Below are 14,137 nucleotides of genomic sequence, written 5' to 3' on the forward strand. Positions count from 1 at the left end.
TCATGTTGTAGGGCTCTGGCAGTGCTCCTCCTGTTCCTCCTCACACAAAGGAGCAGATAGCGGTCCTGCTGCTGGGTTGATGCCCTTCTACGGCCCTGTCCAGCTCTCCTGGTGTAACGGCCGGTCTCCTGGTATCTGGTATCACCCTGATTGGGCTGCAGGTACGGCCTCATGCTACCAGTAGTGCCAAGGACACTAGCAGAAGACCAACCTAGAGAAGAATCAGTCAGGAAGGATAAGGAGAGAGCAACTGTCTGTGGACACCACATGTAAAACCATTTCCTGTTTGTCTCTCCATTGTTCCTGTTGTCTCTTTGATTTGACCCAAAGCAGCTGAAACTGATTCACAATCACTTGATTTATATCCCTGAAGTTTAACTGCCTTCCTGTTATACTGTGACCATGAAGTGTTCCCTTCAGTTTTTTAAGCAGTGTATATCAGACAGTAATGCTTCCTGTTGTGCAGTGTCCTCATCATCGTCTCATCAACCTGAACAATGACGGGTTTTGCAGTATTTTAGAGCCAAGAGACAAAACATAAATAACTCAGACTGGTGATCAGGTCATAAACCTGGTATTGTGACTCACCTGCAGCCAGACGAGCCTTGGTCAGCCAGCTGTCTTCAAACTGGACGCAGTGCAGCAGGTGGTGTCCCTGCAGGAAGCCATTGAGGGAGCAGAAGATGGCGGCGAAGAGCACGATGTTCAGTGGGATGGGGCGTCCTCTGGTAAGGAGGGCATAGATAAAGCTCCTGCAGAAAAGTCACACATAGTCCTATTTGTTTTTTACAATTCTCATGTTTTTGTTGTGCTTTTGTACACCCTGAACATCCCGAACACCCTGAACATCCCAAACACCCTGAACATCCCAAACACCCTGAACATCCCAAACACCCCGAACACCACGAACACCCCGAACACCCTTAACACCCTGAACATCCCGAACACCCTGAACACCCCGAACACCACGAACACCCTGAACACCCCGAACACCACGAACACCCTGAACACCCCGAACACCCTTAACACCCCGAACACCCCAACACCCCCAACATCCTAAACATCCTGAACACCCCGAACAAAGGGTTGGGGCCAGTAGCGGCGCCAGGATTTTGATTGTGGGTGGGCCTCCAGAAAACTGGATGGGCCAGTTAAAATAAGCAAAAAACGGGTTCCCTTTTATCTCCGTTTCAGCGCTTTTCTGCGGCATTGAGGACAGCGACACCGGTGCACCGGTGTGGCTCCTTTGTGTCGCTGTCCTCAGCTCCGGTGCACCGGTGTGGCTCCTTTGTGTCGCTGTCCTCAGCTCAGTGCTGAAGTGGACAATGACATACACCTTAGAAGCAGAACTAACTTCATATCTTTATTGAACGTTCCCAGCACACAAAAAAGACTGAAATGGAATTATATCTTTGGAGGGTCTTCTCCATTTATTCATAAAACACAGCACGACAGGGAACTGTCCAACATTATTGAACTCAACTGTTTTCTTAGGCCTATTTAAATTCAGTAGCTTATCTTATTATTCAGAATTAGCCTACAGAAGAACATATTTAACCGTAATAATAACCGCATAACAATCTGAGATGGCTGTTTACCTTTGGGGCTTAAAGCAGGAGACGGCGAAGTTTTGTGCTGAACACAGCAAGAATGTCCTTATATTCCAGTGAATCAGTCAATTCCCTTTCAAATGAAAGCAGGGACAAAGAGTTCAGTCTTTCTGTCAGCATTGTTGCCCTGGTGCCTGTTTTTATCCGACTGACAGCTGAAAAGAGTCTCTCCACAGTACATGTGGTCATAGGCAATGTGAGGAGGGCCCGCAGGAGAGTGTTCATATTGGGGAATATATCACGGGGGCATGCGTCGAGCACTTCAACCAGTGAAGCAAATGTTTCTTTTTTCTCATTTGTGCACTTTCTTTTAAGCTGCTGCACAAACACAGTGTGCTCTGCGTCCTGCACGGGAATGGAAAAGTGCGCGCAGGCGGGCTGGATGAGAGCCTTGTCACCAAAGGTGTCTGACCGTGGCAAGCAGGCAGCAGCGGCTCTCATAAAGCCATATGTGTCGGGCTTGAAACGGGTGTTCAGCTCCACCATCTGCTTGTCCAGTATGTCATTCCATAATTTCTGTAGGTCCGAGTTTTGCTGTATTGGTGCTGATTTGCCCAGAGTAGAATCAACATGCGTATTGGATAACCTGGCCGACAACTTCCTCTTGCGTGATCCAGTGATATCCCAGCGCACAATCTCATGTTTATTCATCAGCTCATCTGTCAGTGCCATTATTTTCTCAAATGCATCATTTTCATTCCTGAATTTTGTGTAGCTGTCTTTGAGCCCTTCGATCAGATCAATACAATCTGTAACTGATAGTGTGGAAGATTGCAAGCCCTTGGTGGCGTAGTTGCTGACTTCAAATAACTGGTTGAACGTGACAAGCAGAAACAAAAACTTTTTCGTTTGCATTTGCTGCAGCAGGGAGTCAGCTTCAAGTTTTGTTTGGCCAGAAGTTTCGGAAAATGTGGCGAGGGTCTCCAAAATAGGTCCCAGAAGCGTCAACACCTTACTGACTGCATTTGACCACGAGCTCCACCGCACATCACAGGATCTCTCCAGCTCCAGTGTTTTTTGCCCTGGTCGCATCTGCTTTTGAATTTCCAGGAATTTGGCATGTCTGTGCACCCCAGTCATAAAGTTATGCAAGCTGTTTATAATATCGAAAAACGTTGAAATGCCAGGAGAGACTTTAGGTGCTGTGCATAGGACAAGGTTAAGTCTGTGTGAGTTACAATGCACATATAAAGCGTAGGGAAACGTCTTCCTCAGTATCACATGCACCCCTCCTCTGTTCCCTGACATGACTGATGCGCCATCAAACCCGAATCCGACGCACAGCCCCGGGTCCAGCTGCAACGGCTCCAGCACTTCCAAAATCTTAGCCGATATCGCCTCTGCAGTCATGTTGTCCGTTTCCACAAATCCCACAGCCCGTTCTTTCAATGTGCCGTTGTGCAGATATCTGACGCATACTGCAACTAGCTCTCTTTTTGACAAGTCTTTGCACTCATCTGCTAAAATCGCATAATATGTGTCCGGCTCATCATGCAAATCTGCCTTTATTTTTTTTAGAAGGAGTGATGCAGCGATTTCCAGTATCTCATTTTGTATATCGTGGTGCAGAAGTTTACCATTCTTTGGTAATTCATCCAGTCGCCTTTTTATTTCTGGGTCATATTTGGAAACCAGGTCAAGTAGTTCCAAAAAGTTACCCTTGTTTAATGCCTCTGCATTTTCCCAATGCCCACGCAATGGTATTTCTTGTTTTGCACAGAACAGGACAAGATCTATTACCATCATAATGTGCTGTCTGTGTCTTTCAATTAAGGACTTGTCGCTGGCATCATTGTTCAGCTGGTTAATAATATTTCCCCATCCTGGCTGGTGACTTTGCTTAAAACCATTCATTTTCCCCAGCCCTGGCTGGTGACTTTGCTTAAAACCATTCATTTTCCCCAGCGCTGCAGTGTGTGCCCTGCTGGCTTCATGTTTGCCACAACCCTCAGATAAATGTTTCCAGTCTTTAAAGCCCGTATTAATGAATCGGTCCTCATGAGCTGCTTCAGGGAAATGACGACAAGATTTGCAAAACACAGCATCTCTTGAGATGCTGTATTCCAGCCACGGGAATTTTGAATACCATCTGTCAGAAAAACTCCTAGCTTTCCCTGATATGTGTGTGGCTGGGAAGGAACGGAGTTTCGGCTGGCTTGCAGGCTCATCTATGGATGATAGGTCTAGCGGAGCTTGTGACAGGTCTTGGGGAACAGCGTTTGTGCTAGCCTGCTGTTGTAGGCCTTCACTGCCTCCACATAACACATAAAACGCTAGCATAAGTTATCTGTCTACTTATATTATTTTTTACTCCAGAAAATGTGCAGACAGACACTAACGTTAACTTTATTTGCCTTGCTGGTGTGGGGGGTTAGTTATGGGAGGAGGAGGAGGAGGAGGAGGAGGAGGAGGACTTGATGGAGAGAGGGCGGCTGAGGTGGACGGTAAAGCAGCACTCGTAACGTTACTTGAAATGGACGCAGGAGTTTCCTGCTCCTCGCAGCGTTTCTTAGTAAATTTAAATGTAAATAAGCTGCTTTGCTTCGCCATGTTGAGTTTTCATCTTAGCTAGCTACTTCCTCTCTCCTGTGTTTACTGCTAAATTTCACTGCTTGCGCGGAACTAACTCATTCATTTCATTGGATCACATGCTGGTGACGATGCAGCCTGTTGGCAGGCTTAAGGGGCCACACACGTGGGGTAAGAAGCCATTGATTGGCTAAGAAGCCTTCACTCAAAGTTTTCCTCAGACTGCCTATTTGATGAACAGCTAAAATTAAAACTAAGTCTTCTGATTGTTGATGAACAGCTAAAATTAAAACTAAGTCTTCTGATTGGGTGGGCCTGGGTCAAAATGGGTGGGCGCAGGCCCACCCGGGCCCAATAATAGCGCCGTGGCTGGTTGGGGCAGATCTTAGGTGTTCTGGAGGTGTATTCCAGTACCTTGCAGTGCAAAGAAACTGAAAGCTGCTCCTGCATGTTTGATTCTGACTCTGGGGACGGTGAACCAGCCTGTCCCAGATCATCTAAGATCTTTAGAGAGCAGCATGTCAGACATCAGGCGTGTTTTATTCATACAAAGCCTCTGCAAAGATCTGAGAACTGGGGTTATGTTGTAGTGCCGATGACCTGACATGACTCAATCTCAAATCTGGGTATGTGATCTTGGTTCCTGGTTAGACTCGGTCAGCAGCATTCTCAATACGCTGCATCTGTCTGATTTGTTTGACATTTGAGAACACACTGTTACAAGTTTCCCTCTGTGTAACTCTATTGATGTGGATTTTGAAATGTAGGGCAGAGTCCATCTCAAAAACAACAGGGCTGCTGACAACAGACAGAAAACAAAGTATGGTGGCAGGTGCAGAATCAATCAATCAATCAATCAATCAATCAATTCAATTTTATTTATAAAGCCCAGTATCACAAATCACAATTTGCCTCACAGGGCTTTACAGCATACGACATCCCTCTGTCCTTATGACCCTCACAGCTGATCAGGAAAAACTCCCCAAAAAAACCCTTTAACGGGGGAAAAAAACGGTAGAAACCTATCAACTCCTTAAACAAGTTCCAATCGAGGCAAGATTTCACATTTTAAAAGGACATCAACATAAGCAGCGATGAAGCAACAATCTTTCCCTGAAAGACAACTTGCTGACGTGCTGAAGTATTGCGGTAAGCATGTTGTGTCATTTCCGGTGTTTCTGTGACAGCGTCTCTGTACTGCTCTGGTGAATTCTACTAGCNCTGTTATTTTTCAGTATTCTTTTTTTTTTTTCTTCTTTTTTTAAATATTTTTTCGGGCATTTTTAGCCTTTAATGGATAGGACAGACAAGCGTGAAGGGGGAAGAGAGAGAGGGAGTGACATGCAGCAAAGGGCCACAGGCTGGAGTCAAACCCGTGCCGCTGCGGCAATAGCCTTGTACGTGGGGCGCCTGCTCTACCACTAAGCCACCGACGCCCCATTTTTCAGTATTCTTAGGCCTATGTAATGTTTGCTATTCTGTTTCTGAACGGTATAGACGCAAGCCGACATTTTGGCGACTCCCTCTGAGCCCTTTAAAGTAATTTTTAATTAGTCACGGTAATACGTATACCCCTGGAAAATGTGGGGAAGGTTTAACGGTAACAAAATTTGGATACCGCCCAACTCTGCTGTCAACATTATATCTTAAAGCCAGATTTATCCAAATACAACACTGTATTTGATGTAATAAATATGATGACGTCTCTGAGTGCCTCTGACGTGTACTTGCTCCCCAGTTCACTATCTGTTGGATCCCACGGAGCCGGGAGGTGCATCAGTCTTGGAGTTCCTCTGTTATCAGCACCCTGAATGCCCTGCTGTACTCCCTTCCTCTGGTGTTCAGACTCAGACCTGACATGGTGAGTGGACCCATTTCCTAGATGTTCTTACACAGTATACGTGTGAACACTTACACAAAAACACAGTACTGACAGAGTACTACATACCAGGTAGGGACAGTCTACTGAACATATGTTCTTTTTTGCGGTCGCTCCCTGTCCAGCCCCCCGGCAGCACGGGAGGGGCTCTGGTGGGTCTGTCCTCTGAGGGCCTCCCTCCCTCCCTCTTTGGAAGAATGACAAATAAATACATAAAAGGTTTTAAAGAATGTGTAAGCAATCAAAGAAAACAAAGGAGTGTTACTTCTCAGTGGACGGACTCTGTCCAAAGTTGTCTGGGAGTGGTTAAAAGCAGGACCAAAGCATCTGCAGCAAGCCAGCACCCTCCTCTGGGCCTGGGAGCAGCTCAAGGCAAGTTTTGTTAGAAAACCACAGTGTGGCGGGTAGCCTTCTGAGATTTTCTTACCAAACAGAAAATCTACCCGCATTTGGCGCTTGGCAGATGTTGATTTCGGAAAAGGTCAAGGTTAGTGAGACCTCACAAATCAAAAATTCTTTTGCTAATTATGACAAAACTTCACACAGATGTCTAACAGGATAAAATGATGAAGTGACAACATTTTATATCCAAAAGGTCAAAGGTCAACTTCACTGTGACATCATAAGCAATACTCTGATAAGTAAGTCATTTGTCATGCTGCATACTACATGTGCTACAATTACTGAGCACTATGTGTGTATAAGATTACAGTACGTTACAATATGTATTTAACAGTCATAATCACAAAAGTAGCAACAGTATTATCAGTAATAAAGGCTGTAGTAGTATGTGGGAGATGGAAAACACTGATATATAATGTGTAGTTGCTGTTTCAAATGGAGATTCTGCTGCTGTAAACTGACGCACGCACACACACACACACACACACACACACACACAGGCTTGTGTCTGTCAGAGTGAAGCCATTGTTATTCTAATTAATGAGCAGTATGTAGTTGAGTGAGACAAGGTGACAGCTCAAGTACTTCAAGATGGCTTTAAAATTTCTGAAACTAGTCCTTCCTCTTCCCAAACCATGGGTCCAATCATCAATCTGAATATACCACAAGAGAGATACACTCGTCCCGAATGCAGATATATATAGCTTTCATGTTTGTGGAGTCAAAAAGCGATCTTAGTCGCAAGTTTACAATGTCTAGCTCACAGCTGACACATTTGCTCATGTTATTTTCAGAGGCACTAGCTCATTTCCTGTTGGATTTAGGTCAGTGGTGTCAATGAGTGATTTGTAGGTCTCGAGGAGATGAAGAAGCCAGTTTTGGTTTGATCTTTCTACACCGTTCCTAAAGGGCGCAACAGCCATTTTAGTGTGTCTAGGTAGTGCAAAAATTGTCAAGAGGTTTTGTGACATGTCACCTTTAACAGGGCATAAAATCCAAACCGTTCGAGTAATGACAAAGTTGTTCAGAGGAATTGTTTAGCAGGGCTTGGTCTGTCATCTGTGCATGTATGAAGTCTATACGATAAACGGTGTAGGAGGAAATATTTTTTTAGTAAGAGAATTTTTGAAAAATGACATCTTACTTTGAAAGGGCAAATAGCTCACTAACTGTTGAATTTAGGTCAGTGGTATCAGCGCGTGATTTGTAGGTCTTGATGAGACGAACAAGCCAGTTTTGGTTTTGTCTTTCTACGACATTCGTACCTTTGGTCGCCCTTCAGCCAAGGTCCCTAATAATAAACGCATCAGAAACAAGAGGGACTTCGTCCTTCGGCCGAGGTCCCTAATAATAAACGTACCATAAACAACAGGGACTTCATCCTTTGGCCGAGGTCCCTAATAACACATAAATGGTATCATTAGTCTTCTTGCTTGATTCAGTGTTTCTCCTACATTAATATCAGGGGGGCACTGACCTGACCTGACATAGTTATTGTTATGGACAGTGTAAATAACCATCAACAGACAGAGAACAGTCAAACACACTGCTCACACAGCAGCGCAGCATGGCACTGTACACACAGTGGAGCGAGCCTGTGTTGCGTTCAGGCGTTGTCACGTAAATGACAAATTACATCACGCCGTAGCACAACACAGCAGCATGTCAAGTGGGCTGAAACCGAGCAAAATTGCTCAGTTTTTCATTTGTGATTATATAGTTTGTTATGGAGTCTGTGATTTCCCCGTGACACTTACAAATGTTTGCGTAATTGTGCTTTGTTGTTTTATGAGGCTCTGGCGGCTTTCAGTAGTCCCTTTGTCTTTAACCCTTTAAAACCGGCGGGAGCGCCTGCGATCCCATTTGCATATTGATTTTTAAATGCTGGTAGAATTGCAACCAAATAAGATAGAGCAATAATTCTTTTTGCATTTAAAACTGGAGGAGTTACTCTAACTTACCATGCATTCATCATGTCCCAGAGTGCTGTTCCCTTGCACTGATAGGTTTGTAGAAAAACAGTAAAAAGCACACAGAACAAAAACATTATAATCCTGATCACGGGTATTCACAGCACTTCCTATATTGGACTAAACGTCATCACGTTGTGAGCATGAACTGTCACGTTATTTTCTTGCGTGTCTTTCTCGCGACACTACCCGCGACAACAAGGAGGGAAGTCATTTCCTGGGAAATCTCTTTCTTTCTTTCGCGGTAAATATTTCTCCTAGCTTGTAGCCACACACTCGCTCTCGCTCTCGCTTTGCATTTTAGCCTTTCACAACAACACTTAGACACACTCACCACACACTCACCACACACACACACACACCCGCACACATATTCATGGAACCGCAACAACCCGGACGCGCCAATCGGCTTTTCTCCTGGTGCGAAGCTTTCGAGCTAATAACAGTGTCAGAGGAAGATTCGGTCCACTCATCTGGTCCGGATTCTGCCGACAGCGGGGATGAAGCCGACTTCATCGAAGGGAGAGATCCTTCATATGACATGTATGTATATATTCATGAAATGTTGTTTGTTTTTGATGTATGTATATATTCATGAAATGTTGTTTGTTTTTGAGTTAGAGTAAAGTAAAGAAAATATATATGGAACACAATTGAAAGCATTTTGCACTAAATACGCATCATTATTGTATTACTCTCATGTTGAACATATCTAACACACTGTGTAACATCTGTATGCAGAGTTGATGATGATGATGATGAGGAGGAAGTAGGAGTCTCATCGCCCTGCATCCCGGAGGGAGGCACAGGGAGAGGCAGAGGGAGAGGAAGGAGGGGAGGAAGGAGGCAGTCTCCATCAAACAGAGGCTCCAGGTCAGATAACATTCATGAAATATGGTTTGTTTATGAGTTAGAGTAAAGTAAAGAAAATATATATGTAACACAGTTGAAAGCATTTGGCACTAAATATGCATTATTATTGTATTACTCTCATGTTGAACACATCTAACACACTGTAACTTCTGTGTGCAGAGTTGACGACGATGATGATGAGGAGGAAGTAGGGGTCTCCTCGCCCTGCATCCAGGAGGGAGGCAGAGGGAGAGGAAGGAGGGGAGGAAGGAGACAGTCTCCATCAAACAGAGGCTCCAGGTCAGAGAACATTCATGAAATATGGTTTGTTTATGAGTTAGAGTAAAGTAAAGAAAATATATATGTAACACAGTTGAAAGCATTTGGCACTAAATATGCATTATTATTATATTACTCTCATGTTGAACACATCTAACACACTGTGTAACTTCTGTGTGCAGAGTTGACGACGATGATGATGAGGAGGAAGTAGGGGTCTCATCGCCCTGCATCCCGGAGGGAGGCAGAGGGAGAGGCAGAGGGAGAGGAAGGAGGGGAGGAAGGAGTCGGTCTCCAGTAAACAGAGGCTCCAGGTCAGAGACACTCCCTGATGATGCAGCTGGCTGGAGAACCGAACAGGAGCCTGACATCTTGCCACATCCCCTACCACATTTTCTGCCCAGAAGGAGGCCAGGTGTGCAGCCACCTCTGTTACAGTATGTGGACAATCCCTCTCCATCTGAGCTGTTTGAGATGTATTTTGACCGGGCTGCCATCAAAACACTGTGTAGCAATACCAATAGAAATGCAGCAAAAAATATTGCTGCTGGCAAAAAATTCAAATGGACTGAGCTCAGAGAGTCCGAAATGTATCAGTACATTGGGATCACTCTGTACATGGGGATTCTCAAGCTGCCAAAGTTGAGGGATTTTTGGCTTGGCAGTTCCATTTTCTAGTGCTGCACGATTTGATAAAAATGTGCGATTGCGATTATGGTGGACAATATCGCAATTTGCTGTGCGATTGCGATTATGGTGGACAATATCGCAATTTGCGATTGCGATTACAATATAATTACAATAAAATATAATAAATAAATGGCATCATGAGTCTTTTTGCTTGGTTCAGTGTTTCCCCTACATTATATTAGGTGGGCACTGACCTGACATAGTTATTGTTATGGACAAACAGTGTGTCAATGACCATCAACAGACTGAGCACAGTCAAACACGCTGCTCACACAGCAGCCAGCACGGAACTGTAGACACAGCGGAGCGAGCCTGTGTTGCGTTCAGGCGTTGTCACGTAAATGACAAATTCCAGCACGCCATAGCACAACACAGCAGCATGTCAAGTGGGCCAAAACCGAGCAAAAATTGCTCAATTTTTCATTTGTTATGGAGTCCATGATTTCCCTGTGACACTTACAAATGTTTGCTTCACTGTGCTTGGATGTTGTTTCATGAGGCTCTGGCGGCTTTCAGTTGTCCCTTTGTCTTTAACGTTACACGGCTCTGCTTTCTCTCGCATGCATTGTCTTTAACGTTACACGGCTCTGCTTTCTCTCGCATGCACTCTTCCTACTTTTCCCTGTGCTGTGCTGTGCTGTGCTGTCTCAAGTGTTGATATAGATTGGTCGTGTTGCTGCGGGACGTGGCGACTTTAACTTTTAAACTTTTACACAGCATGTCTTTCAGGTACGGCGACGTTGGACAAAAAGACGCGCTGTGTAAAAGTGTAAAAGTTAAAGTCGCCACGTCCCGTCTCAAGTGCTGATATACAATGGTCTTGTTGCCGCGGGACGTGGCGACTTTAACTTTTACACTTACACAGCACGTCTTTCTGTTCAACGTCGCCGTACCTGAATCCAAAGTATCGCCATATAACAGATGTTTTCTTCGCCACCAACTCAGCCTGTTCATGGTCGAGCTCTTCTTCAGCATCTGTGTTGGTCACTGCTGCACGTCGGCTGCATGCACCATGATAGCTTGTGGGCGTGATGTCAACAAACTCCACACACTACAGGAGAGGCAGTCACATTCACAGGCACACACGTTAACATTTATTTAGCCTACATTAAATCGCAAATCGCAGCCTTTTATGCGGTTATGTAATCGCACAGCCTGACATCGCGATTGCGATTGCGATTAGATTAATCGTGCAGCACTACCATTTTCCATGTGTCGTATCCTCAGAAGGTCATGTCAAGAGACCGGTTCCTTGCCATCACGTGGAACATTCACATGAGTGACCCTGAGAAAGATGCCTCCAGTGACAGCAGAAAAGGCACAGATGATTATGACTGTCTGCACAGAATAAGCCCCCTGTATGACAGTTTACGTGTAGCCTGCAAAGGTGTGTACCACCCCCAGCAAAACCTGTCTGTGGATGAGCGCATGGTTGCCACCAAAGCCAGAATTGCCATGAAGCAGTACATAAAGAATAAGCCAACAAAGTGGGGGATAAAACTTTTTGTGCTGTCTGACAACACCGGCTACACTGTGGACTTCAACATTTACACAGGGAGGTCCACTCTGGCAACTGGGAAGGGGCTGTCATTTGATGCTGTGATGTCTCTCGTGAACAAAAACTTCCTGGGATCTGGATATCATATACTGTCATAATTTCTACACCAGCCCAGCACTGTTCAGCCACCTTCATGACCTGGGGTTTGGAGCCTGTGGGACATTTCGGGCCACAAGAATTGGAGTCCCAAAAACAAATGTCAATGCCCTGACAAAAAAATCTCCACGAGGGACAATCAGGTGGATGAGACAGGGAGCTCTCCTCTACATTAAGTGGATGGACACGAGGGAGGTAAGTGTGTGCTCCACTCTGCACACTGCCTTCTCAGGGGACACCATAAAAAGAGCGACCAAGGTTGGTGGAAGACACACAGCAGTCCAGGTGCCAGTGTCGTCAGCTGTGAAAGATTACAACAGCTTCATGGGGGGAGTTGACCTGTCAGACCAGCTGATTGGCTCCTATTCCTCGGGGAGAAGAGCAAAAAGTGGTATTTGACAGTGCTGCATCATTTCATCGACATAGCTGTGACAAACAGCTATTTACTCCACAAGGAGCTGTGTGGCAGACTGGAGCAGCAGCCAATGACGCACCAGGCCTTCCAGGAGCAGTTGACAGGTGAGCTGTGTGGAGTGTCATCACAACGAGTCCCGGAGAGCTATCAGCACATCCCTGTTGCCATCGCTGAGGGGGTATCTGGCTCAAAAAAAGCCACCGAGGGGCGCAGGAAGTGCAAGCTGTGTGGGAAGTGTACTCCCTTCATGTGTGAGGCATGTAAAGTTCCTCTGTGTGTCATTGTGGACAGGAACTGTCACAAAATCTTTCACAGCTCCCCTGGTGCGAGTAATGTTCGACTTTGAACTCTGAACTTTGATGGCACTTTTGTAAATAGTTTATTTAGATGTACATGTATTTTTGCATATTGTGCACAACGTGCATTTTATTGTCGTTTTTGTTACGGGTTATGAAAATGAGTATCTGTGTGTCATTGTGGACAGGAACTGTCACAAGACTTATCACAGCTCCCCTGGTGCCATTGAAAAGTAATGTTCATTTTGTCTACTCAATTACACAGTATAGAGGTTTTTTCTTTTATCAGACAAAGAGATTAGGAGGTGTTGCTTTACCTTGACATGTTTCGACTGTCAACTTCAGTCTCTTCAGAAGCGTCATCTGACGTGCGTCGTGACATGTCTTTATCAGCTGGTGTTTCCTTGAAGGCGTGACCGGCCTGGCAATCTGACAGATCTGCCAGGCTGGTCACGCCCTCGCCGACCGATGGTCTCTGGAGGAGAGAGTCCCAGGTGTGCGACAGCATGAACGGTCCCTCATCCCGGTTGATGGTGTCCCTGGCCCTCTTCCTGATCTCTGTGGCCTCCTTGGATCAAGGAGTATCTGATGGTCTCTTCGGCTGGCAGTAGTCATCTTGGGAGAAGTGAGCACTGCAGACCCGATGGTCTGCAAGGCGCAGTGTCTGGAGAGGAGTGTTAGCATCCATTTGTAGCACAACTAGCCACAACTTCAGCATCTCGCCGTCCGACAAAGGCAGCCTATGAAAGCTATAACTTACAGGGTGTTGCGCGATATCCTGTTCTTGCGTTCGGGAAAAAGGCCCGTTTATTTGAGCACTCCAAAAACTCCGGTAACACTCCAGGGGGTAGCACGTAAAAGACTCCGTCCTCTGACTCTTGTAGCGTAACACACACTTCACACACAAATACTCACTTACAGTACCCAGCGGGGACCTCTCTGCTCCAACACTGACTGACAGCTGACTCCACTCATTCACACTCACCACTGCCCCAGGGCCGCTACAATATGCTATCTACAGAGATAACACTGGCAATCTGAACCGGTCAGTGGCGAAAAAAAGCACTTTTATATATGACGCATTTGCCCCTATTACCGTTTTAGCTCGTTTCGTGGCTCAATACTGAACCAATTTTAGAACGAGTGGTACCCATGAATCATAAGCACACATACACATGGGGAAATACCGAAGTTGTCCTTTAAAGAACGACTCAAACCTATCTCTTCCCATTGTAATGTTAAAGCCTTCAGCAGAAACATGAAGTTTGATAATCACTACCAATAAATCAAAGGATATACTCTTTCTTTTTCTGTGTCTGGCATCCTGGCATCTTCAATAAAACACTCAACCTATTCCCACTGTGTGCCCTTCCCATTTAGTCTGTCTAACACAGTTAGTCTCAGTACCTTGTTTGTCACCTCTCCTCATGGTTGTGTTAGGTCTCGATCAGACACTGTGTTTTAGCAGCCCGAGGCAGCTTTTTGTAATGCAATATTTTGAATGCCTCAAGTTGAAACATTTTTCTAAACTCAGAGTGAAACCTGCCTGATGTCATTTCGT

The 14,137-nt window shown here is 45.3% G+C and overlaps 4 protein-coding genes across 8 annotated transcripts in view; 2 read left to right on the top strand and 2 right to left on the bottom strand.

The window, feature by feature from the left end:
• LOC126397623 (3-oxo-5-alpha-steroid 4-dehydrogenase 2-like) overlaps positions 1-794 on the bottom strand; it is a gene marked incomplete at its 3' end in the record, with an annotated part of 7,514 nt that extends 6,720 nt beyond the window's left edge. Inside the window, exon 1 of the mRNA XM_050056533.1 lies at positions 589-794. The remainder of the gene's footprint in view (positions 1-588) is intronic.
• The window catches only part of LOC126397604 (uncharacterized), a 409,985-nt gene that overhangs the window by 287,508 nt on the left and 108,340 nt on the right, over positions 1-14,137 (bottom strand). The window lies entirely within an intron of this gene.
• The window catches only part of alg14 (ALG14 UDP-N-acetylglucosaminyltransferase subunit), a 67,648-nt gene that overhangs the window by 25,636 nt on the left and 27,875 nt on the right, over positions 1-14,137 (top strand). Inside the window, exon 3 of the mRNA XM_050056529.1 lies at positions 5,878-6,000. Within this exon, the coding sequence (XP_049912486.1) occupies positions 5,878-6,000 (123 nt within the window). The remainder of the gene's footprint in view (positions 1-5,877; positions 6,001-14,137) is intronic.
• LOC126397608 (uncharacterized) lies at positions 6,216-10,253 on the top strand. 3 transcript variants are annotated; one of them, XR_007570680.1, is made up of 4 exons: positions 6,216-8,970; positions 9,008-9,263; positions 9,423-9,542; positions 9,704-10,253. XR_007570680.1 is itself a non-coding variant. In XM_050056514.1 (4 exons), the coding sequence occupies exons 1-4, from the start codon at positions 8,767-8,769 to the stop codon at positions 10,197-10,199; spliced, it is 915 nt and encodes a 304-aa protein (XP_049912471.1). In that variant the 5' UTR covers positions 6,216-8,766; the 3' UTR covers positions 10,200-10,253. The 3 variants fall into 3 exon arrangements, 2 of the variants coding, with proteins under 2 accessions (XP_049912471.1, XP_049912472.1); XM_050056514.1 differs by having other exon boundaries at positions 6,216-8,933; positions 9,132-9,263; XM_050056515.1 differs by lacking the exon at positions 9,423-9,542 and having other exon boundaries at positions 6,216-8,933; positions 9,132-9,263.

Source organism: Epinephelus moara, chromosome 11, assembly GCF_006386435.1.
Source record: "Epinephelus moara isolate mb chromosome 11, YSFRI_EMoa_1.0, whole genome shotgun sequence".
NCBI lineage: Eukaryota > Metazoa > Chordata > Actinopteri > Perciformes > Serranidae > Epinephelus > Epinephelus moara.